Source organism: Coptis chinensis, chromosome 9, assembly GCF_015680905.1.
Source record: "Coptis chinensis isolate HL-2020 chromosome 9, ASM1568090v1, whole genome shotgun sequence".
NCBI classification, from domain to species: domain Eukaryota; kingdom Viridiplantae; phylum Streptophyta; class Magnoliopsida; order Ranunculales; family Ranunculaceae; genus Coptis; species Coptis chinensis.
The window spans coordinates 31967630-31994878 of NC_141464.1; the positions used below are offsets into that span (position 1 = coordinate 31967630).

At 36.8% G+C, this 27249-nt stretch overlaps 2 protein-coding genes across 6 annotated transcripts; one reads left to right on the plus strand and one right to left on the minus strand.

The window, feature by feature from the left end:
• Window positions 1-897: 897 nt before the first annotated feature.
• LOC147475567 (uncharacterized) lies at window positions 898-26499 on the minus strand. The gene is made up of 9 exons (XM_086584823.1): window positions 25760-26499; window positions 25527-25598; window positions 25348-25437; window positions 24867-24909; window positions 22628-22734; window positions 18047-18142; window positions 3148-3338; window positions 2982-3051; window positions 898-2396 (listed from the first exon to the last, which is right to left on the minus strand). The coding sequence occupies exons 1-9, from the start codon at window positions 25892-25894 to the stop codon at window positions 2271-2273; spliced, it is 930 nt and encodes a 309-aa protein (XP_086440949.1). The 5' UTR covers window positions 25895-26499; the 3' UTR covers window positions 898-2270.
• LOC147475568 (uncharacterized) lies at window positions 5424-9346 on the plus strand. 5 transcript variants are annotated; one of them, XM_086584826.1, is made up of 4 exons: window positions 5424-5653; window positions 8203-8412; window positions 8496-8699; window positions 8848-9346. In XM_086584826.1, exons 1-4 carry the CDS (start codon window positions 5639-5641, stop codon window positions 9157-9159), a joined length of 741 nt encoding a protein of 246 aa, XP_086440952.1. In that variant the 5' UTR covers window positions 5424-5638; the 3' UTR covers window positions 9160-9346. The 5 variants fall into 5 exon arrangements, with proteins under 5 accessions (XP_086440952.1, XP_086440954.1, XP_086440951.1 ...); XM_086584828.1 differs by having other exon boundaries at window positions 5445-5653; window positions 5990-8412; XM_086584825.1 differs by having other exon boundaries at window positions 5445-5653; window positions 8496-8744.
• Window positions 26500-27249: the final 750 nt, after the last annotated feature.

Sequence of the window (27249 nt, forward strand, 5' to 3'; positions counted from 1 at the left end):
TAATAAAATATCAAATACATCATATAAATACACATGAAAGATTTCAACAGCATAGAAAATCACATTGTACGACAATATCTTTCTTACCTTATTCTATTTGCAAGAGATCGGCAAAACCACAGATCTGCCACTGATTAGCTCCTCTTTCCGTCCCAATCAACTCTGAAAATTTTGATTTGCAAACAGAAAAAATATTCTTATTAATAGACTAATGGGCTCAACTCCCTCACTGTGTCAAGTAGTCTAGACAAAGTATCGGGAGTATGTGCATAGTCTACAATAACTCCAAATGCCTATTCTTCATCTATCAATTCACACCTTCCTGGAAGTGAATCGACCTCCTCAATACCTCCAACAATGCCTTCCAATGGTGCTCCCACAACAATTCCAACTGCTACAGCAACAACGATATTGTAGATATTGTGCCTCCCAAGCAATCCTGAAGATATCTCTAATATGCCTTGAGGAGTATTAACCAATACCTGGGTCTCAAATAGAAAAAGCTCAACGAAGTGATTTTCTTATTAAGAGACTGATTTGAAGAGAGTCGCTCGCTTATTATTTAAATTCGATTTTGTCTAATATATGCTGGGAAGAACAGATAATTCAAACCCCTTTTTTTTTATAGAAGTGATGGACGGGGAAGAAAGGTTCGTGGGGTTTTTAGTTTAAATCAAGGGGTTTTTTAGGTTTAGGTTTGTTCACTTTGCGGAGTTTAAATCGCGGGGTTTCTCCTAATTTCTCGTGAGTAAACATGGTACTTAAAATTTGTAGACGTGGACACCCTTATAGCTCAGCAAAAGAAACTGCTATTATATATATATATATATATTGCGATATTTATATATCTTTTACTGAAATCTCAATATTTATTGCGATATCACAATATTTTGTACTATGGGGGTCACAAGAACGCACAAGGATGGAAAAGTGCGGTGGGTACATCGACGATGGATATCTCAATAGTGTACTCTCTGTGACCAGAGCGCTGGGAGATTGGGACATGAAATTATCCAAGGGCTCTCCCTCACCTCTCATTGCTGAACCAGATATCAGGCAAATACTTCTCACAGAAGATGACAAATTTCTTATCATGGGATGCGACGGGATAGGGATGTATTATCCAGCCAGCAAGCTGTCAGTTTAGTCCGTCGAGGCCTTCAAAGGCATGATGACCCAGAACAGGCTGCCCGGGACCTTGTGGCAAAAGCGCTTCGCCTTGGCACCTTCGACAACCTTACTGTGATTATTATCTGTTTCTCTCCTCTTGACCACCGACATCCATCACCTCGCCCAAGAAGGAAATTAAGGCGCTTCAACCTTCCAAAGAAGCACTATGTAGCCTCAAGAGTTTGCTGTAAATAGTACTGCTTTATCTTACCGTCTGTTTTTTTTTTCTTGTGGCTGCGTTAGATAAAAAACAAAGACTGGTATGCTTCGTTCTACCACTTGTACGTACCTAATTTTACTGTAATACTGGATGAAACACGCAAGCTACTAGTTATCAATGACAGTTCTTCCTACACGCTTCACACTTTTAATTATGACTTGTGGTTGGTTTATGGACTTCTGATTGAGAGTCTGTTATTTTCCCGATCGACTTGTATACTTCATAGTTTACAGTTCTTCTGAGTGAATGTCTGATTAAAAGAGTTCAAATTAGCCTTCTGATGATGATTATTTTATAATCAGCTCAAAAAGTGTGGCCCAACACAAATGGAAAGAGTAAAAGCTCAAGTGGATGCTATTATTAGGAGAGACATGGCGCACACAAGAACAAGAATAAGCAATGGCTATATCATATAGCTCCATTCCATCTCTAACTACAAATGAACAGCGGACACTTTGATAGCATCTCTTTACAATATCAAAATTAATCATATATACACGAGATTATGAAGCATAAAGATAACTCGTGGAGGAAAAAGGATTTGTTTTTTTGATGGTTGGAGGCAAAAGGATTTAAAAGAGAAGAAAATCTGAAATAAAGGGGTCCATCTAGGACTCAAGGGGCAAGGCCCAAATTATAGATATGTGCCGATATATCGGCCCCTGATTGTCCTATACCACTGATACCAAAAAGTATCGGATGATGCGTTCAGGAAAAGGAAAAACTAAAAGAAGGGGTTGAAGTTCGGTGGATGCATAATATAAGACGTATTGATCAAGTACCTATTTTCTGAGATATATACCGACAAAATTGGGACATCTCTTCCCATGTCCAGGGCACCTCCCTCACAGCAAAGCCAAAAATAAATAATCGGAGGATATTATAACACCCTTGCACAGTTAGCTAGCATGTGATCAAGTTCTCCAGCTTGACGTACTGACATTTGGTTTCTTCCTGACACATTCTTAATCAGCAATTCCAAACCCTGGTTTGCTGTTGGATCATTCTGGGAAAAATAAGAGACACCAGTAAACAGAAGAAGAGGCTACTTAATCGAACTGTACAAAAAGACTAAGAGGTCCTTGAGGCAGTTAACCACTTAACCTCTATTTCACTTTTTCACTGGTCCTTCAGAAGAACCATTACACAAACATATCTAAAATTGACTAAGAGAGAGAGAGATCTTCCCATTCATCATATCTAAAATCTCTTCTATACATCGGTGTCTTTGGAAAGAGCTCTCTCTAGCATGCTCCACGGCACTCTAATTTTGTCATGTCCTTTTATATTTAACCTGCTCCAACATACGCACAATAGATACAATCGTGCCCACATATTGTTCTCATGGATTTCAAAGACATGCATTCATATTAATGAGGAATGGCCAAAGCAGCTTGCAAGTCAGCTTAAGAAGTATTTCTATCTGTATGTGTATGGACTCGTGTTACGAGTTTGGCCAGGAAGTGATTGGAGGGAGATGGGAGTTTATCTACAGCACATAAGTGCATAACAGGCATTCTTTCTTCTGCGGATGTAAACATAAGATTGCAAAAAGTTTAACATAGTAACTGACAAATTTGAAATAACTTACATGGATGATACTGCTTAAAGTTCCATCTCTTATCATTTTAGGTAGGCCAATTCTTAAAGCTTCACAACCCCTGCATTTTGGAAATTTCAAATCCATGTGCTCATAAGTAGTATTTCGGAATACAAGTAATTCAGGACCCAACTTGAAAAGTACTTTGTTTACCAACCTTGGATTAACCGAAAGTCTAAGATAGCAGTGAATGATATACTTGAAAAGATGTGGGGAAGGTTGTTCAGCAAGAGTTATAAGCACCGTTTCTAGGACACGTCCCACAGCAAAAAATCGCTGTGCTGTAGAGCATATATACTGCAGCCCAATGTCATCCAGCAGAATTTTTTGAACAATAAAGGTAGCCACCTACGCAGTCAACATGATTCAGCATGATCTACACAGTATGTAACGTCTCAGAGAATGAACCACAAATTAATAAGCTTCTACAACGAGTATACAAGGTCACAAGGATGCAGTACACAAACAATTTCATCTAAAAGGCAATGATGCACATAGACTCCATCAGTTTTCTAACGATATAGAATTGATGTTGTGGAGTTAAAGGAGCTACATGAGCCTAGGCGACAGGGTTCACCTTCACCAAGCTGCTTACTTGACCTCCCCACCTTGTAGACAGATTTCGGCCCCTCCCCCCTCCCACCCTGTTTTTCTCATGTCCGAACCCTGTTTATTTTCTACCCTATTACCACATAAATTAGTATGTATCACTTATCAATTGTTAATTAAAAGTTTAAAACGTACCATCTATACTCCTTGCTAGTTACCAAGAAACAAATAAACAATAAGTATGAGAAAATTTTGTTAGAGTATCCTTCCCATACCGCTTTGAACTACCCAAGAGCAGAGTATAAAACCAATCTCAAATTGGCAAACGGAGTTGAAATATAGATCAGACAAGTTCAAGTTTTATTTGTCAGTAAGTTACTCTAAATCAAGTTGTCAAAGTATAGAGATCCATCACACACCTCAACACTCAACAGACATGGGTTTCCATGGTATCAAATATCAATGCAACATTAGCGAACTTTTCTGTTACAAGAGAAACATCTGAACAACTAAGGTGACAGAAGTCTAAGGCAACCCATAAACTTAATAAAGGAAACGAAAGCACTTGATCAACTTAATTAATACTTTATCTAGGTAAAAAATTATTTAGAGGGATAAAAGGCACATGTGAGAGCTATGAAGCACATACAGGAACACACGACACAGATACGACATGTTTAACAAAAGAATATATATATATATATATATATATATATATATATATAGCCCGGCTCCTAAAAGGGCCTTAAATTAAGTACCAAACTAAATACCAAATCTAAAACAACCCACAACTTCACCTACAAAATGATTTAAAACCTAATTTTTTGTAGATATGATCTACTAACCATAAAGAACATCTCTATAAAAATTTAACTCGTTTGATATCCTCTAACTTAGATAAAAATTGTTACCCACTTTTGAAAAAAAATATCTAACGGTTCAGAAATGTCGAGTTTTTGCAATCATCTTTTGCCAATGTTAAAAATTGTCAAACAAATTGAATTTTTGTAAAGATGATCTTTATGGTTAGTAGATCATATCTACAAAAAAATTAGGTTTTAAATCATTTTGTAGATGAAGTTGTGGGTTGTTTTAGATTTGGTACTTAGTTTGGTACTTATTTAAAGTCCTTTTAGGAGCCGAGCCCAAATATATACAGCCCGACTCTTAAATGGACGTCCGTTCAAGGACATGATATATAGTGAATGTCTTGCACAGTTTATATAATGTCTTGCACAGCTTATATAGTGTCATATATAAGTATATATTAAAAAGTTAATAAGCGTAAATTAAAAAAGTTGTTCAAGACACTATATAAGCTGTTCAAGACACATAAACGGACTAGTCCTTTTAAGAGCTGGGCTGATATATATATATATAGTTAAAATTGAACATCCTCCACCAAATGCAAATAAAAAAACTAACTCTAGATGTCTAACTAAAATAGATTACGCAGCAACAAAAATGTCAAAAAGTCCAAGCAAATGCCAACAAAATAGACGATCATAGCAATAACAATCACAAAATATCCATTCCATGAAAAGGACTTGTTAATTATCAAGCACTCGTGTCGTTGTGCCTTCTTTTTCTTTATTCACAAGTGAAATAAAACCCCTACCAGGTTGTGTCTTCTTAAGTATTTTCAACAATTCAAAAAGAAAAAATAGCCAAAAAGATACATGAACTTATCCCAAAATTTCAATTGAGGTAACATACTTTTTTTTTCGTCGATTAGGGTAATGTACTTAAGTAATTAGACAATAAGGGTAACCTGTTACCATTCCGTCCAAATTCAGCATACGTGGCGATGATTTTCACATGTGTCATTCATTTTTATTTCAAATATACACAAATAATAAGTAAAAAAAACAATTACACATAAGATAAATTTAACATGTGTTTATCACAAAAAAAATAAAAAAAAGTCAACACAACAAAGCATCACTTTCCTCGACCTCGATCTATTTTCTCTAACAAATTAAGCAACACTTTTCTACTCTAACAAAGCAACATTTTTTCTACTCTATTTTTTTTCTTGGTTTCTCTCTCCCCAACTGTTTGGGTTTTGGCGTATTTTCTAGAATTGCAGTACTTAGTTCATGTGGTGCATCCAAGTAAGTGATTTTCCACTGATTCGTTTATTAAAATAATTGAAATTAGGGTTTTTGTACTTTTGCTTGAAATGGTAGCCTACTTTGATTAATTTATGATTCAACTATTTGAATAGAATATGGTTTGTTTGGTTCATGCTGATTTTCTAATTCATAACTTTTCATGCTTAATATTATAGAAAGTGGCATGAAGTGTTTCCAATATAATATAATGTTGTTGGGAAGAACAATACTATATAGTCTGATTGTGTATATATTCTTTGTTTATATAATATGATACATATAACAAATTGGTGGTATTAGTGTATCTTTTATAATTTGTCCCTATCTTAAATGCAGTGGATACTATTGGTATTAAACTGCATCATGGCGGGGAGTTTGTAAATGATGGTGGTTTGTTTTATACACAAGGGAGGGGGAGAGTTTGGTATTCTTATGATTATGATGTAGATAAAGTATCTTATTACGAGTTAAAGGGCTTGGTGGAGTAAGATTTGGGATATAGAGATTTGACTAAGATATATTATTTAGTTCCTGGAAAAGCACTTGAATCTGGTTTGAGGTTTATTCATAGTGATATAAGTACTAACCAAATGTTAAAAGATATTGAAGGACATAAGGTGGTTGAACTTTACACTGAACACAGTAGTGAGATGATGAGTGAAGCAAATGTTGCGAATCACAATGGTGATGGTTCCACTGATGACAATGAGTCGGATGATAAGGCTGCAGCTATTATGCAGTCTCAAATGGAGGAAGCTGAGAGTGGTAGTGAAAGTGATGTTGCTTCTCTTCAGCACTTGAGTGATGATGATGAAGAACTCATAGAAGTCAGAGTGAAGAAGTTGAAGAGTATGAAGAAGTTTATTGTACATGAGATTGAACCTCAATGTGAGACTAAACCTCAAGTCACTGAACCTGAACCTCAAGTCAATGAAGTTAATGTAGATTATGATAGTGAGTATGCAAACTCTTCTGAGTATGACAGTCCATATGAGTCAAGTGATGAGGAGGGGTTATTAGTTAAGGAAGAAACCAAAGTTTCCTATGTTTAACCCTAACTCAAACAATTTCAAAGTACTTCCTGTGTTGGGGTTGAGATTTACAAATCTTGAACAACTTCAACATTTGCTAAGGTGCTATGCTGTGAATGGGGGGTATGCTATTCAGTTTAAGAAGAACACTAGGAAGAGGTTTCTTGCTATATGTGCAGAAGGTTGCCCTTGGAGACTATGGGTAACTCATATGCAAGGTGAAAATAGTTTGCAAATAAAAACTTTGAAAAGTGAGCACACATGTGTTAGAGCTTATGAAATCAAAGTTGCTACTAACTCATTTTGGAGCAAGATATACAAGGAAAAGATGTGGAAACTAAGAGTTTATGAAAGATATAAAACAAGCTTACAATGTGGAGGTGACTCTTACTCAAGTCTATAAGGCAAAGAAGAAGGCGTTAGGTGATGTTGATGCTTCTCTAAGGGAACATTATAGCAAGTTACAAAACTATGCACATGAATTATTGAGATCAAATCCAGGAAGCACCATAAAAATAGAATCAGAGAATGGAAGGTTTATGAGGATGTATATTTGTTTTGAAGGTATAAAACAGGGATGGCTGCATGGGTGTAGAAGGGTACTAGGTCTTGATGGATGCTTCTTGAAAGGTTTCTGCAAGGGTATATTGTTGACTGCAATTGGAAGGGATGGGAATAATAGGATGTTTCCTTTAGCATGGGCTGTGGTGGAGGGTGAGAATACTGATTCTTGGTCCTGGTTTTTGAAACTTTTAACAAATGACTTGGTTATAACTCAAGGTAATGGGCTGACTGTGATCTCAAATCAACAAAAAGGTCTCATTCATGCAGTTGTAGAGTGGATGCCCTTGGCAGAGCATAGGTTGTGTGCCAGACATATTTATCAAAATTTTAGGAAAAATCACAAGAGTAGTCAGCTTAAACAATTGTTTTGGCAAGCTGCAAAGTCTGGAACACCACAGGAACTTGTTCTTGTTATGGATGATGTGAAGGAGATTGATATTGATGCGTATGATTACTTGATGGCTCAAAATGCAGTTCAATGGTCCAGGGCTTTTTTATATGTATTCATGTTGTGAGTTAGTTGAGAATAACATGTGTGAATGCTTTAATGGCTGTATTTTGGAAGCAAGGCCTAAACCAATCATCTCCATGCTAGAGCATATCAGATTATATATAGTGAACAGGTTGCAAAAGCAAAGAGACATCATTAGCAAATGGAATGACCTAATAACTCCTAGTGCTAGGGTTAAGTTAGAGAAAAGCAAAGAATATCACAGATTTTGGCACTCATATCACCATGGTAATCACAAGTATGAAGTGAGACATAGTGAAAAAAGTGCATATGCAGTGGATTTGAAGGCTCAAACTTGTGCATGTAGGATGTGGGAACTTAATGGAATACCTTGTGCACATGCAGTTTCTGCTATCTATCACTTGAAAGATGACCCAGATAAGTATGTTGTTGGGTAGTATAAGGTTGTAAAAATGAGATAGGCTTATGACCATTTCCTGCAGCCTATCAATGGGGAGAAACTATGGCCAAGGCCAAATTTGCAGATTTTATTACCTCCTATACATAGAAGGATGTTTGGTAGACCAAAGAGATGCAGAAGAAAGGATCAAAATGAAGAAAGTAAGAGAACCAAAGTGACTAGGATGGGAAAGCAAATGAGGTGCTCAAACTGCAAAATTGTTGGCCACAACAGGACAAAATGTCCATCACTAGTGAGTGTTATATCTTTATTCTATTTTTCTTTGCCTATTTTAAAACTATACATTGAAAATTGATTCTAATGGTTTTGTCACAGGTTAATGTCAATGTGGAGTCAAGTGAAGCAGGAGCACCAATGAACACAGAACCAATAGCAAGTCACTCACCTCCAAGGCAGCCAAGAGTAAGGAAGGCAAGACTAAGGCAGCCAGTAGCAAGTCACTCACCTCTAAGGCAACAGCCAGTAGCAAGTCACTCACCTCAGCCTAACATAAAGAGGGAAAAACCACCTAAAGGATGGGTAGGTGTGTTTACATGTAGGAACACTAGAGATAATTTTATAAAGGTAAATAGTTATGATTGTCTGTATATTTTTTATGAAATGGTTTCAACTCTTATGAAATGGTTTGCAAATAGTTATGAATTGTGTTTATATATTGTTTATTCAGTTGTCAGGGCAAAAAAGAGGAATATGGGCTCCAAACTACGTATGTGGAGTACCTGATGCAACTCCTAGATCATCAACTGCTGGAAGTTCAAGTGCACCACCTCCAAGTTGGGCAAGCTCAAGCGGTGCAGTGCAATATGGGACTCACGAATCCAATTGTCCATTGAACTCAACTGATGTTGCAACACCTATAGTTACAACTTCAAAAGCACCTCCTGCACTTGCACCACATACAAGGTCAATGAAGACATTGGGAGTCAAGACTAGAGAAGGCAAGACTAAAGATGGTGGCCAAAGAAAACCATGGAAGTAGAAAAAGATGAAGACGGTGCTATGTGTCATGTGTCTTTTGGTTATGTGTTACATGTCTTTTGGTTGGTTGTGTTATGTTTAAGAACAATGTCTGGAGGTATTGAGGACAAGTGTTTTGGTTTATGTTAGTTGTATTTGAAGACCATGGTTAATTTGATGTTAATGGATGCAATTTGTTTTTAATATTACTTTGTGAGTTTACTTTTAAGGCTTTGGCTTATACTGACATACCCCAAACAGAGGCCGTCATTTGACTATTTAAGTATCATGAATTGTCCAAATTTCAAAAACGTTTTCTGTCAATGATGATATATTATATGTATCATCCTGATATCATCCCATCTTCAGGATGATACACACAAAGTATCATCCTGTTCGGCACCGTTATGTCTTGGTTCGCACCTGGTCAGGATGATACATACAAAGTATCATCCCATCTTCAGGATGATACACACAAAGTATCATCCTGTTCGGCACCGTTATGTCTTGGTTCGCACCATTGTTACTGGAATTTCTGGTCAGGATGATACATACAAAGTATCATCCCATCTTCAGGATGATACACACAAAGTATCATCCTGTTGGGCACCGTTATGTCTTGGTTCGCACCATTGTTACTGGAATTTCTGGTCAGGATGATACATACAATATAATAGCGTGTATGTCAGGATGATGCATATAATATATCATCAGCTCGTAAGTCAAATGACGGCCACTGTTAGTTGACTATTTCTGACATTTGCTGAGTTGTAAATAATTAAACAATTAAAAGATTTAAAAAATATTTATTAATAAAAGATAACGGTAAATTTGGACGGAAAGATAACGGGTTACCCTTATTGACGAATTACTTAAGTACGTTACCCTAATCGACGAAAAAAAAAGTATGTTACCTCAATTGAAATTTCAGGGTAAGTTCATGTATCCTTTTGGCTATTTTTTCATTCGAAAATAAAAATAAAATATAAAAGTGTCTCTTGCGCGTCACCACCGTGTTGGAAATTCTAAAATTTTAATTACTAAATTCGACACTCCAATTGCATACCAGACATGTTTGGTGTTGGGGTGTGCTGGTCGGAAACGTGTCGAACACCGATACTTTGCCTGTAGAGGAGTGTCAGTACTTCACAGTATGAGAGAGCATCCAAATCGCATGTCAAACACGTGCCGAACACATGTCGGGGTGTGTAGGTGTCGGATACATGTCACACACCGATACTTTGTCTCTAGAGTTAATTCACCTAACAACCCAGCTAATCGCTAGAGTTAATTCAGCTGAAAAAGAAGAAAAACGAGAAACCCCTACCCCATATAACAACCCAACTAATCCACCACAGCTCCAAATTCCTTGCAGCCACACGTTTCCCAACCGGCCAGTCACTAGAGATAGAAGTTGGACGATCAATTGTTATTAAAGTCCACAATGCCAACATTAAGAAAGAGACTAAGAATATCCCCAATAGTATCATTCCCACTGATTTTTTTCCTTTTCTTCTTTACAGATAAAAGATATTCATCTATGTCATCAACAAATATGTTTTCCTTAGCTTCTACTGTACCTAGTTCATTTTCTGAGGATGTTAGGAAAACTTTATATGATGATGCTAATGGCAAAATGTACTTGAGAATGTAACAAGCTTTGATAAAATATATAATATATATGTTAGCGGTATTAGTATTATGTCTTAAAGGGCAGTTTAGTCTTTGCACCTATTTTAGGGTTTATATAAATAATATATGAGGAGGCCATCTTGAAGCTAAGTGGACTCTCTCTTTTCTGCTCTCTCACTATGACTCTCTTTCTCTCCTCTCTCTAATTGATGCTCTCAATTCTCTAAGTTGGTATCAGAGCAACTTTTTTGTTATTCCTCTTTCTTCTTCTTCTCTTTCTTCTTCCTTTTTTTTTTGTGGGTTGCAATAACTCTGCTGGTTTGGTGGAAGTTTAGAGAGACTCTTCACTTCCTATGTGGTTTGTTGTTTCCTTGTGTGTTTGTGCACCCTAGATGAGTTGAAATCGTTAGTATCTAGGGTTGTAATCGGTGTGGTTTTTTTTTTTTACTGATTTTTTGTTGTTTTCTGTGTGGTTGTTTCTGGTATTTTCTGGTGTGAACAATGGATGACGCAGTGAATCCTAAACCTGACTCTAAACAGTCTTTATATTATGTCAACGATGATCTCGGTAAGCCCATTACTAATTTTCGTTTAAATGGGAACAATTATCTTTCATGGAGTTATGCTGTTGAACACTTTATTCGATCGCGAAAAAAATCTAAAATTCTTACTGATGATCCTCCGAATTCCAATGATTCTACTTATGAAGACTAGATGGCTTCTAACTCTATGGTTTTGACTTGGTTGTGGAATAGTATGGAGCCAAAAGTTCTTACTAATGTGCAGTTCTTACCCACGGAGATGTATTCCCAAGAAAATAATCTATCGGCAAAATGATCTGTTATGGTTCAATCAATTGAAGGAGATGTATTCCCAAGAAAATAATCTATGGGAAGAGCTTTTATGATTCTGATTAATTTGAGTCTTTGTTCAAGACAAAACAGGGTGATCAACCTATTGATGAGTACTATAGCACTATGAAAGGATCTATTTAGGGAAGAGCTTTTGCTTTTATCAACCATTTATGGTGAGTTAATTTGGAGAAGTCAAACGCCTTTAACAACGTGGTGGTGGACGAGGAGGTTTTGGTGGTGGTCGAGGCTTTAATGGCCGTGGAGCTCGTGGTAATTCTGGGTTTTGGCGAGGTAACCGTGGTGGTTTTGGAGGACGTCGTGGTCGTGGGGATAGGTATGATGGTACTGACGAGAGGAAGTGCACATATTGTGGTAAGGATAGTCACACTGAGCCATTTTGTTGGGACAAACATGGGAAGCCTGCCTATGCCCATAATGCTTATGATCAGACTTTTGGGTCTTCCGCTGCTGGACCTTCTAGTGCTTCTCCTCCTTCTACTGCTGAAGTTTTGGGTCAAATTTTGAATCGTCTTAACTGTATTTCTGTTCCTTCTGCAACCCACACGGCTACTATGGCAAGTTCTGGTAAGTCTGCTAGTTTGGCGGTACCTTCTTCCTCTTGGATTATTGATTCAGGAGCTAGTGCTCATATGACCGGTAATCCCTCTTTTCTTTCTAATTTTGTGCCAACTAAGACTAGCATGACTTTAGTTGATGGGTCCTCCCGTCCTGTTCTTGGTACCGGTGTTCTTCGTCCTACAAAGTTCTTAAATTTGCAATCGAGTCTTTATGTTCCTCATCTTTCATTTAATCTAGTCTCTGTTAGTGAACTTACTAAATCTCTACACTATTCTGTAACTTTTACTCCTACTGGTTGTGTGTTTCAGGACCTCAAGACGAAGATGACGATTGGTTCGGGGTATGAGCATGATGGGTTATATGTATTGGATGTTGCGAAATCAAGTTCTGTTTCGGCTTTGAGTGCGTCTGTGTCTCCACTTCAGTGGCATCGTCGTCTCGGTCATCCCTCATTGGTTAAGTTGCGTCAATTACTTCCTAAGTTAAGTCCAGTATCTATCTTAGATTGTGAAGCATGTCAGTTGGGAAAACACCATCGTAGTACGTTTCCCAGTAGGGTTGATAAGAGGTCTTTGGGTCCTTTTGATGTAGTCCATACGGACATTTGTGGTCCTTCACGAAATAAAAGCTTGTCTGGTTTCTTTTATTTTGTAGTGTTTGTTGATGATTTTTCTAGAATGACATGGCTATATTTGTTAAAGGATCGTACTGAGCTACCTCGTGCTTTGTTCAATTTTTACAATGAAGTTGCGACTCAGTTTGATAAAAAAATTAAAATTATTCGTTCTGACAATGCCTTAGAGTATACTCAGTCTTGTGTGCGACATTTTTGTGAAGATCGAGGTGTTATTCATCAAACCACTTGTCCCCACACCTCTCAACAGAATGGAGTTGCTAAACGCAAACTTCGTCATTTACTCGATGTTACTCGCACCATGATGTTTGCCATGGGGGTTTCTAAGCCATATTGGAGTGATTCTATTCTCACTGCTAATTATCTCATTAATCGTATGCCATCGTCTGTTCTTGATGGTCAGTCTCCTTTTGCATTGATGTATCCTACTCAGTCATCTTACGGTTTGCCACCTCGAGTGTTTGGTTGTGTTGCGTTTGTTCATGTTTTAGGTCATGGTCATGACAAATTAGATCCTCGGTCTATAAAGTGTGTTTTTGTGGGTTACTCACGTACTCAAAAAGGGTATCGCTGTTATAGTCCTGTTACTCGTCGCTATTATGTCAGTGTTGATGTTACTTTCTTTGAGTCTATTTCCTATTTCTCTACAGAGGGGCAGTTGTTTGATCCAAATTTAGTGTCTTGTCGTGAGGGGGAGTTACTTAATCTGCTACCCCAACCAGTTGTTCCCATTCCAGTTGTACCTTCTGAGGAGGTGCCTCCCGCACCTATTATGCCTTGTGCGGAGGGGCCTAGTCGTGTTCCTATTACAACCGTTCGGGGGTCCATGCCTATTTATGCTCAATATCATCGTATTTTTCCTCGAAAGAAAGTTACTAATGTTGAATCTACCCCTGTTACTACTGTTGAACCAGCACTAAAACAGTCGTCATCTTCTTTAGAGGCTCCTTCGGTTCGTGTTATACATTACGCATCACTACATTTCAGTTGAACCCATTGCTAAACGGACCAGTCTAAGTCTCCTTATCCTATCTCTCGGTTTGTTTCATTACATCATGTTGCTCCCGGTTTTCGTGATTTTTGCTTTATGCCGGTCTTTCGTTTGAGTTCCTCGTCCCTTACCCAAGCACTAGCTTCTTCTGGCTGGACATTAGCCATGAAAGAGGAAATCTCAGCTCTTCATGAGAATAAGACTTGGGACCTTATGCCTCTTCCACCAGGGAAGAACACAGTTGGATGTAGGTGGGTTTTCACAATGAAGTACCTCCCGGATGGTTCTGTTGAGCGTCTGAAGGCACGTTGGGTTGCTAAAGGGTACACTCAGACATATAGGGTTGATTATATGGAGACATTTTCTCCTGTTGCTCGGCTTAACTCTGTTAGGATTTTACTTTCTGTTGCTGTATGCAAGGGTTGGCCTCTTTATCAGCTTGACATTAAAAATGCCTTCTTGCATGGTGTGTTACAAGAAGAGGTGTATATGGATCAGCCACCCGGGTTTGTTGTCCCTGGACAAGAGAATATGGTGTGCAAGTTGAAAAAGGCTATTTATGGATTGAAGCAGTCACCTCGTGCTTGGTTTGATAGGTTTAGTTCTGTGGTTATCCAGTTTGGTTTTCATCGACCGTCTCTCGATCATTACGCGGTTTGTTCGACATTCGGCGTCTGGCACTATTGTTCTGATTGTATATGTTGATGATATCATTATTTCTGGTAGTGATGCAGCAGGTATTTCTCATTTGAAACGGTATTTGGGGCAGCATTTTCATACGAAGGATTTAGGTCTCCTTCGGTACTTTCTTGGGATTGAGGTTGCTCATTCCAATGAAGGCATTAGTTTGTCGCAACGTAAGTATGTGTTGGATCTTCTTAGTGAGACGGGACTTCTTGGATCGAAGCCTGTTGATACCCCCATGGATCCTACTGTGAAGCTTCATGCTGAACAGGGGGAGGTGTTTTCTAATTGTGGTCGGTATCGTCGCCTTGTTGGTCGTCTTATCTATCTTCGCGGACTCGGCCCGGATATTACTTACGCGGTTGGAGTAGTTAGTAAGTTCATGCACGCTTCCACATATTTCTCATTGAAATGTTGTTATTCAGATTCTAAGATATCTTAAAGGGCGGTTCTTCTCCGGTAATGGACTTCTTTATCGCCCTTCACGCATTAATTAGATATTTGTGGGTTTTCGATGCCGATTGGGCAGGTGATCCTACAGATCGTCGGTCTACTTCTGGGTATTGTACATTTGTTGGAGGAAATTTAGTCACTTGGCGCAGTAAGAAACAAAGTGTTGTAGCTCCGTCACCGAGGCGAGTATCATGCTATGGCTCACATGCCTTCCGAGATGATTTGGGTTCGGTCTCTACTGTTAGAAATGGATGTTCATGCTCCTTCTCCTATGTCTATGTTCTGTGACAATCAAGCTGCGATCTATATAGCTAGTAACCCAGTGTTCCATGAGCGTACCAAACATATCGAGGTTGATTGTCACTTCGTTCGTGATTTAATGATGTCCAAGCAGATTGTTACTCCTTATGTGAAGTCTAGTGATCAGCTGGGTGATATTCTTACCAAACCTTTGGCTCGACCTAGTTTTTCAACTATGTGTTCCAAGCTGGGCATGTTTGACTTGTATGCTCCAGCTTGAGGGGGAGTGTTAGCGGTATTAGTATTATGTCTTAAAGGGCAGTTTAGTCTTTGCACCTATTTTAGGGTTTATATAAATAATATATGAGGAGGCCAGCTTGAAGCTAAGTGGACTCTCTCTTTTCTGCTCTCTCACTATGACTCTCTTTCTCTCCTCTCTCTAATTGATGCTCTCAATTCTCTAACTATATATATACAGGCCCGATCTTAGAAGTACATACTTATTTTAAAGTTAAAATAAATACGTAAATAAAACATCACCTAGAAAATGAATTCAACTCTAATTTTTTGTAGGTATTACCTACATACCATAAAGATCATCTCCACAAAATTTGAGCTCATTTGGAAACCTCTAACTTAGCTAAAAATTGTTGTCATCTTTAAAAAAAAATCTAACGGTTCAGAAAATAGTATTTTTGCAATCATCTTTTGCGTAAGTTAGAGATTTCCAAATAAGTTGAAATTTTGTAGAGATGATGTTTATAGTGAGCAGATGATATCCACAAAAAAATTAGGTTTGAATTCATTTTCTAGGTGAAGTTTTACTTACGTACTTATTTTAACTTAAAATAAGTATGTACTTCTAAGATCCGGCCTATATATATATATATATATACTTTGGTCATCAAAATCATCTTTTCTCTCTTGTTTAGAACGACATATGAGTCTTCGTCCTCCAAAGGTTTTATTACTTCCGCGGTTGATAAATAGTCATACGACCAACTCTTGAAAAAGTATGTTTTTATCTCCATGTTATTCGAACATTGTCATGTCACTTCGTTATGGCCATGGCAACCCAAAGTGCGATACTACTATGACGTCCCGCACTAAAATCAAGCACTGATGCATTTTGATTGAAAGCATGCTAAAGCTGCAGCCATATCTAAAGGAAAGTGCATTATACTCCTTTGGATATTTGTGTTATGTATTCGAGGGCTGACATGCACGAGAATCTGGATATAAGTTACTATAAGGAGCTTTCCTTGTGGAACATGTGCTGGCTCTTTTAGAGTTGACAAGACTTAATAACAAGAAAGAATAAAATAAACCCAGGACAACTTACTATGGTCTACTGCATGCGTCACTCGTGCCCCAGAGTTTTAGTACAAACAGTATATCAAGTCGATAATTGTTTTTTATTTTCAGAATTAGCTTCTCCCTCCAAAATTTTAATATTACAAAAAAATATTTTCGTGATCTGTTGGTAATTATAAAAATCATATTATGACATGTTATATTATAAGCACAAATTGTAGGGCGCTTTGAATATTGAGAATTTTAGACTTAGACACTCTAGCACCCGCGCTTCTACTTTTGTTTTCGATCACTCTCTATGCTTTGGTTGCTAAGATTATGATAGAGGTACAAACTCCAAAGCACGGACATTTCAAAAATAATAAAGGAGGATAAGGAAAACAAAAGGCAGTTTGGTGATGGAACATGAAAGTTTGAGATTTCTAATAGAATGAGGTATTTTAATGCTCAAAAACCTAACCTAATAAGGATTGTTTATCTTTAAAGGAGTTACGACGGGGCGAAATCTTAAGAAAAAAAAATATTTGAAGCTTAATCCTCAAGGTGCTAAATCCCTAAAAGGCTAAAGCGCGCCTTAGGCTTAAGCCTCAATGCACTTTTCAAACCTTAACTACTCGACCACACTAAAGCTCCCAAGGCCAGAAGTTACAATAGATTTCTCATCTTACACGCTAATCCCAATTGCACATAAAATCCGCAAACTTACAACCCTAAACAATTGACTAGCACGTGCCAATCAAAAGGACACTCTTGGAGCTTCTTTACCAATGGATGCCCCTTTTTCATTGTGTTCGGAGACCCTCTGTTTCACTTTGATCTAACAATAAAATCCACGGGAAGTAAATGATGGTTCATCAGCACTTAAGACCTAAGTTACAATGACACGGACACGTGTGTCCGTATTCGACACGGATACGAAGTCTCAGACACAGCAAAACTATCAAAAAATGAGGTATATGTATCAAATACAATATGTGCCTGTGATGTGTCGGACACGGACACATGGATACTTATCCTACACAAATTATTTTAAAAATAAGGCGTGTCCGTGTAACATAGCTTAAGACCAATGTCGCCTCCAAGAAATTTTGCAGGAAAGAAAATCCTACCCTATCAAAGTGAATGAAGATAGAAACATCTATTATGTGTTCAATAGTGTAATTACAACCCAATCAACCTAACTTCAAATTAGCAATTGCTAATTCAAGTATTCGGTTGACAGAAAGTTCACTACAATGAGTGAGGAATGTCACAAAATTTTCAAAGGGAAGAGAAAATACCTTTTAAGCATCAGTACAGAAGTTGAAAGGTCAACAATTTCTGTACAGGCTAAACATTATAACCAAAAAAGTAAAAAGAAACATCCTAAATATACTATAGCAGTTAACTTGAGATATATGAAAAACTACCACGGATTGTGAGCAAACAAATCTCAATCAACTGTTTTCTTCTCATATGGGGAAGTATAGCTGATTAGCAATGCATATGATAAGTTGATAACTAACACATAGAATGAATTGTCACTCACTATTTTGGACAGCTGACTACCGATCTCCATTGCGCGAAGACATATGGGTATAATTTCCGTTGAGAGGAGGAAAGTAATGACTTCTGTATCATCAACCTGCACAAGAGTGTCTGGCTTTAATATGGGTCTTGGAATATCATATAAATGAATTTTCCGTTGATCACATTAACTTCTTCACTCAGATAAAAACACTACCACAATACAATTTTTACTTGGTTTAAATATAGAATGTTCAGAAGACATGCTGACAAAAACAAAACTACTGAAGAACTGAAGAAGTAGATAGCACGACAATTGAATGCACAAGATTCTTTAGTGAAAACCAAAGGTTAACCCGTGAAATCTGAAATATTACAAGGACCGACAAACAACAATGAATGAATCTTCCGTGTAGTAGAATATGACCATCGCAATTACAATATATTTAACAAGGAACATTAACTAAATACAATGGGAGCTGAACTTTATTCTTAGTCAATGAATTACAAAACGTCTTTTACCACCCCTAACACAAACCCTGGTACTTTATATAGGATCAACCATTGCAAGACGTGAGCATGTATATTAACATACAAGGCGAAGATATCCTCAAAATTGGACTACATATATTTTTGTTGCCAAACCTATACTCCTAGTTGTCCTATAGCGAGGGAATGTAGAGACAGACAATCCATTTATGGAAAAAGTTAAACTAGCTATGGCATTTTCAATGATCTTATTTACATCATACAGACGCTTTTCTCTAAAGAATTCACTTGAAGTTGTGTATATACATTATGTGACCAGCCCCAAATAATAGTACTATGTATTTATCTGATCTGATTCTTAATAATTCTTGGAGCTCTCTTATAATCAATAACTTATTCACTAACGAGATTGCTTATCCTAAACAATAATATGAATCACGAACCATGGATTTGGACTGCTGAAAAAAATTGGTAGTTCTCACTTAAATCAACTTATAACTGGTACATTAAATAATAATGAGATAAACTTTAGCACTTTAAATACTAGAATTTGTAATGTAGATCTTACTAGCAGAAGCTTCAGTTTAATTGAATCTATACTTTAATTGAAACACAATTAAAAGAAGACCTAAAATCACTTTTTTATTGAATCTCTCAATCACAAATCACACACATAAACACAACTACTGAAACCTAACTACAAGCCCGTTATTTAAAGTAAACCTAGAAAGCATAAACCAATAGGAACACGACATGTGTCCAACTAACCAATGGATTCGAACCATGGGCTTGGACTCAACTAAGGGGCTCACGCCCATAACATGTAGAGGGAATATAGCGCACACCTATGATTAACCGCGGTTTGACTTCATTAATGTTCTACATCACTTTCCCCTTAACCGAAAAAAAATTAGCCATCGAATTTCTAATCAACAAAACTTCTGTAAATAAAAAGAGAACCACGCCCACAAGCTTTAGGAAATTGGCCAATACCCCAGTTGAAAGGAATCCGACCATGAATTTTTCCTTTGTAGCAGCTTCCCTGGCTTAAAATCAGTAACCCACAACATGCTCTTGCACACAGATTATGAAAACAATAACCAGAAGATGCACCAAAAAATTTCGGTACTAATGGGTCGTCTTGAAAGCTTGTAACTTCACCAACATATGTGACTTTCTTTAAGGAAATCCAAATCTGCAATCGTGCTTTTTTGAAAAACAAATCACTTCATTTGTCAAAGTGAGTCACAAAATTTTCCCAAATCAGATCTTCGTACTTATCAAAAAGAGACTTATCTTCATACTTATCAAAGATTGGTGGAAGCCAATAGGGGCTTTAACAACACCGCAGCCGACAGCCGGCCATCATCATTGGAGGGTACGCCCTCACGTTCCTCATTGAGAGGAGGTTCCCTGTTGGTGTTATCTTTCATGCCAACTCTGTTCTCTCCGTTGTTTTCTGGATCTGTAGGCGCAAAAGGGTTCAGAAGAGGGATTGAACCATCAACCTGAGATGCATTATCAGTACTAGCCACTGAACCATTATTCTGTGGTGGTAGAGGTGGTTGTCACACCTCTCTTTGAACTGGAAACTTTGCTTCCATCAGGTTCTGGAACATCTATGTCATGTTCTTCATGCTTTCTTCTAAACGAGACATGCGAGTATCCATGGATGGAGGATGACCTCGAGTTGCTTTGTGATTCATCATAACAATACAAAAAAAATTGACTTTTCGAAAAAAAAAATCACCGTGAACAGTAACCTGGGCAAATAGTGCCGCGGTGAATAGTGCCCAATGAACAGTGTTTCGCGAACATTGTTTTCGGTGAACAGTACCGTGAATAATAACCCCTGAAATTAATCTGCTCCGATACCAAATAATGTAGATCTTACTGGCAGAAGTTTCAGTTTAATTGAATCTACACTTTAATTGAAACACAATTAAAAAAAGACCTAAAATCACTCTTTTATTGAATCTCTCAATCACAAATCACACACATAAATACAACTACTGAAACCTTAACTACAAGCCCGTTATTTAAAGTAAACCTAGAAAGCATAAACCTATAGGAACATGACATGTGTCCAACTAACTAATGGACTCGAACCATGGGCTTGGACTCAACTAAGGGGCTCACGCCCATAACATGTAGAGGGAACATAAGCACACACCTATGACACTGACAGACTCGACTAATGTTCTACAACAATTTGGAATACCATTTGGAAGATTAAATCACAGTTAATAATCCAACAGTTTGTTTGGCAAGTCCTAAACTCGATTCTACCGAGTAAGAAACTTCTATCTAATAGACATATGGGTACTGATGATATTTGTCCAAGATGCAAACAAGATTCAGAATCCATCGTTCATGCTTTGATAACTTCTCCTTAAATAGCCACCACCTGGTTCAATAGCCCTTTTTCTCTTCGAATCCAACATACAACAACCTTTAGGGACATCCTAAAATTCAAATCCTAATGGAACCTCAGAACAAAGACAGTACATTACAAAATTTAACACACTTAGCAAATCTGTCCTATTTCATTTGGCTTGATGGAAACCAATTAGCTAAACCCAACAGTACAAACCTTTATCTACAACTCAACTGTTAGCACAAGCTATATCTACCTACAAAACCTCATTTAACTTCCAGATACATGCTACATTCCAAAGAGCTTAATACCAATTTACATCTAATGACTATTGACGGAGGATTTGAAGCAATATCCAAAAAAGGTGGTATTAATTTCACCATTTGTAAATGGTCTTGATATCATGGTTGCAAGAAGCAAGGACTGTGCAGTCTCTGGAGCATAGGAAGCAGAGTTTCGAGCTCTTTTGTGGGGATTAGGAAGAGTTTTGCAACTTGCTATTAAAAAGGTGATAGTTGTTTCAGACTGTAAAAGCATGGTGGATGCACTTAATAGTCAAGTGAGGATTCGTCTTGAGAGTTGGAAGATCTTCGAGTAATGATCCAAAATATCAAGAAGTCTTTTGTTTTTTGTAGAATTGCATTATGTCCAAGAAAGGTTATTCAGCATGCTCATATTTTAGATGAGGCTGGTAAAAGTCAAATAGACTTGGGTTGTAATGGAACTGTTGTTCCTCTTTCAGTATGCCGTCTGTTTAATAGAGGCAAGGAGAGTATGTATGAACATTTCGTAATTTCATGATCATAAATGGAGATGTTATTTTGTCAAAAAAAATTATTTTTAATAATAAAGCTACAAGATATTTCATGGTTCATAATAATAATAATTATAATAATAATAATAATAATAATAATTATTATTATTATTATTATTATTATTATTATTATTATTATTATTAATAAAGCTACAAGATATTTCATGGTTCATAATAATAATAATAATTATTATTATTATTATTATGAACCATGAAATATCTTGTAGCTTCAAAACCTTATTATTATTATTATAGGTTTTGCAGCTACAAGATATTTCATGGTTCATCGAGTGTCAGAGAGGGTCATACTGAACTAAAGGAGAGAAACAATTCTTCCTTCATGCCATATCGTCCAATGTTTCTAGTTCTTAACAAAAGCTATCTTTCTCAATTGAGAAGTAAAAACATCCTCATCTGATCCACATTTGATGTATATGTGGAATTACCCAATCAACCGTATGGCTAAAATCAGATAGTATTTACCTATTTAAGCATCATAGGATCAGGTTCAGTACTCTTACAAATTGTACAAGACAGAAAACATTAAAAGCATGCACCACTTTTCCTTGTCAAGTGTAACAATCATATATTCTCTTCAAAGCCTTTTCAAACCTATGTTACATGGACACGCTATAATTTAAAAATAATCTGTGTCAGATACATATCCAAGTGTCCGACACGGACACGTCACGGTCACAGATTGTATGTGATATACCTCAAATTTTGATATTTCTTCGTGTCAGACACTTTGTATCCGTGTTGTATCCATGTCAATGTAACTTATTTTCAAACGAGATGGATTCTCTTGAAATTGAAACTACCAGATCAAATCTCAAATCAGCAAATCAGCAAATCAGACGGTTTTTAAGCAACACTCAGCTATCTTGGAAACACATAAGCACATTCTATAAAAGCACCAGTACCTTGACGAGTGCACCAATAACACCTAAGCTGGTAAGCCTCAAAAATTCGAAGGATTTTTCCATGCTTGTTGTATTAAGAAATGGGTACAGATACACAGGTATATGAGCTGCAAAAAATAATACAATTTCACAATATTTAACTTCCTTTCTTTAATCAAACACGTTAACTAGAAGCATACTAACGCAAGAAGATATTACTAATATATCTAAAATAAATAGGGTCCTCAAATAAAAGCTCGTTACAATTGACTTTTCAACATTCAAATGAAGAAAGACAGAATTACAGTAATTCATGAAAGATGTCCACTAATCATTATCAGTGCAGTAATATAGTCATGGAGCTATGTTTCTGTAGATCCAAGATTTGGGGATAGACAAGAAAAAGTTTAGCTATTGCTCAATTATCGCTAAAGGAAATTAAAAAGTTGTTTTACAAGTTACAACAGACATGCACTGTTCTACAAGCTTCTAGGAAAGGAGGTTAAAAATGTACACAAACAGATCAATGAGTTCCCCTACGTTGATCACATTTAAATCTTATTTTGAATGATTTGAAAAAATAAGTAAAAAACAATCAGATTGGTTTACAAACACTTACAGATGGGGATAAATAATGTAATATGTTTTATGACCCGCACTCATGCTTTGGCCAGGTTTAGAGCTCAATAACTATTGGAGCTCTAAAAGTGGCGAAGACTAGATTCACATCACATTATACTTGGTTAAAGGCTTCAAGAGACTTCTTAATTGTAGATAGGCTCTTGCAACTACATTTAATTCTCGAGCATGGAAAGAATTGGTGAATTATGGAGGTGCGCCTAGGAAAAGCCCAAATCGAGGCAAAGAAGTAATAATGGGTGTTATGTAAGCTTTTGAAAAGATAGGATAATATGGAAGAGGAGGACAACTTCCACAAGAACTGTATGCAGTTTTCAGTCATGAAAGGGTATGTACCCTATGTTGGTTTCCAAACAGATGATGTTCAACTATGGATGCTATTGCTTGGTAGTCAAAGTATGGTAAACTCCCAAGTTAGCAATGATACTAAACTATTAACTCAATTTTTAAATAAAAGTACTAATTATATTTTGTTTGTTTGGTACTTGGGTATTTGTTACAAATAGTTTTATCAGTCTTTATATCTTTTTCTCCTTCAAAAAGTTATACTTTCTAAATCGTTAACTAGTTCCTCGGGTTGAAGGAACTGGAGCACAAATCATGGATTAAAAGGGTATATTTTGGAAGAGCTGGTAAGCTGGTACTCCTTCACTCATAATGTTTGTCCAATCAGGTGTTTTATTTCATTTTCCTTTGATCAGTACGATAGATTAAACTAAAATCCAAAATAAAAAGAAAGTAGATGAGATAACCTATATTCCAATGATCCCAACGAAAAAAGGAAGAGAAAGACAAGAAGCTAAAGAGCATAAATGCTCAATAGATCAAACAGTAACACTCAAAACACTAAAGTATCTAAACACCACACAAAATGCTCAAAAGGTATCCATTCACGATTTCTGCAGAGGTATAACCGTATAAGGATGTCCTCATGGGCCTTAAAAGAAGCTGAATAGTGATCAAGACCACACTTCCATAGATGATCCGTTGTGAGATTGGAGGATTTAAGGTTGCCGATATTTTAAGTGTTGTCACTGGGAACGATGATGAAGCGCCATCCTCACAAAATTTACACGTCCACTTTTACTAGGAAAAAAAACCCACCATTTAGCAAGCCAACCAGCTAGCCATCCTAGTGTCTAGCAGACTAGCATATCTAGCTTTCCAAGGGGAAGGAGATCAAGGGACGAGACGAGAAAGAAACACTATTATCTATTCACCATGACATTAATCCCATTTCGTTTTGCGTTTAAACCCTGCTCGGTATCCCGTGAAATAATGCATTTAGAAAACAAAAGACATGTGAATCTATTGCACATGCATTTCTTCACGATGCATTAGTTTTCAATTTCTTGGTAACAATTGAAAAGTATATGTAAACTTACTCAACATGCTAGTAATCAATAAAACAGCGAATAGTAAAAAAAACGTGGATTCTCCAACATGCAATCAAATGCCAAAAATCATAATTTCCTTTAGCAAAAAAATTCATGAAAATTTTGCACGGAAAAGTAATCATTTTCCTATGGATGCAGACCTTAAACCACTACAATATTCCAATACACACACACACACACACACACAAAACACACACGCACACACATTGGATTAAAGATAATACCATCAAGAAACAACATCCTTGTATCTGGGTGAGAAGCAATACACTGCACAAATGGAAAAGAACAGGAGATAAGTGTTACTTCTGAAAACCTAAGATGTAAGTACAACATCCATGATAGGATCAGAAATTGTGATTGAGATGAATAAGAGGACTATGTAGTCAGTCACAATACGGTTATTAACATTACAAACACCTTCACTTGTCAATAAAATAAGTATAACGCAAGAGAGAACTAAAGCCAAGATCCATGGTTTCACACTAAAGTACATGTACGTACCAACAGAAAGGTCTAGTCGAGTTATTCTGGAGCTGAAATGACTAATAATATCAATCAACTCCAGAAGTCCGATACATGAACTTCCATTCTACTATACATGTAGAATGTACACTTACTCCTAACTCATGGCAAACTATGTTCAACAGCCCCTACAGCTAATAAAATAGACATTTAACACTATTTCTTTAGTTACGTAATACAAACCTGAAGTAGAGCAAGCGCATTGCAGACGCGGTTCACTGCTGCTGGATTGAGATTTGTAGTTGACAGGTCCTTATATATAGAAGTTATCTCCTGGTAAAAAAAAATTACAACTTTTCGAGTCATGCCACTTGGCACGATTAAAAATTGTATTATACATTTTATAAATAAATGAATGGTACCTGTAAAAGAGCAGCAATAGTGCCAAAAGAATCCCACAACAACGGAGCAAGATCATGACATATTTCCCTCTTCTAATAACAAACAAACAAACAAACATGACGTCATTACTTTATTCACATGACCACCAACTAATGACGCCACACTTTATACCTCTTATATTATTATTATTATTATAATATTATATTCACAACATTACAAAAGACGGACTAACTTTTTTTTTCTGTATGTATACCTTGGCGAGAATGGTAAGAGCGTTTTCACGGAGATGAGGATTAGTTAGTTGAAGTATTAACCGTTCAGCCCAAGATATTTTTCGTTCTCTATTTGCTATTATCGTATGCATTGGAAGAAGATTATTGGACGTCATCTTCGCAACTAAATTTTTTTTTTTTCTTTTTTTTCTGAAAGCTGCTCTCTTTGTGTTTTTATATGTAAGTTTAATATATATATATAGAAAGAGGGAAGCTGGAAGAAGTGTTGTAGAAATTTGGAACTGTTTAACTTCTAGGAAAGATTTTAATTATGGGAATCAGTGAAATGAATGGATTATATATATGGCACTAGCAATGCACCCCGACCTGTGGTCGGGCCTGCTATTTGTAAACCCATTATGTATATGCTGTTAATTTTCGCTTTTAATTTTGGTTGATGTGTTTAAACCCATATCAAAGACCATTAATACTGAGTAGTTGAGAATGTTCCCAGTGATCCACGTCAGTCTCCCTCTTTTTTTCTCTGAGAATAACACATCACTCAAAATCCAAAAACATTTCACCCAACTTATTAAACAAACCGCTCACCCTTTCTCACTTCCAAATTCCAAACCATCTCTCAAAATCTCTCTGAAAATAATGGCTCGAGCAATATCGACGAATCCTCCAATAACAAGAAACAGGGTTGAAGCTGAAACCGATACCAACAGTACCAGTAACTCTCTCAAACGTGCCAAAGATGGAAGTGCTTTCACCCGATGGTAATAATCTTTCTTCTTCTTAAAATAAAACTTCAAACTTTATCTGTTAATATTTTTTTTTTTTTGCAGTGAAGAAAATGAAGTAGAAGTCCTGATGCCATTCGGAAGGATCAGAAGTAGAGTCTATACCTGCTACGAGTCTGACTCTGTCTTCTTTCCCATTCGGAAGGATCAGAAGTTCCACAAAGAAAATGAGTTTCAATTGATTTGTGGATAAACTATCAGATGAAGAAGCTGCAAGAGTTGAAGGTGAGATTAGCATGTGTGCTTATACCAAAGAACGCAGATAGAAAGTTCCATATTTTTTCATCTACTTCACTCTTAAATTGCTCAAAATGGGTATAGAGATGGAAGGAGTTGCATCAGTAATTCCCAATACCGAACTGAAACTTCATACCACAAGATCATGGGACTTCACGGGACTTCCAACACCCTCTTTTGGTGGGGCTAAGGGAGGAGACGTCATTATTGGAATGCTAGACTCAGGTGCGTGCGTATACAAAGTTATAAACATCATTTACAATGCAATGTTTAGATCATCTTGAATGACATCCTTACGGCTACTAAAACTTCCATAGGAATCTGGCCAGAGGCAAAGAGTTTTGACGATGAAGGATTTGGTCCTCCTCCTGCAAAATGGAAGGAAACTTGTCAGAGTGCTGATAACTTTACCTGCAATAAGTAAATCTGTTTCTGTAGCAATATTATTCAATGTTTGTATGATTACTCCAAATCAAATTTCATTAGAA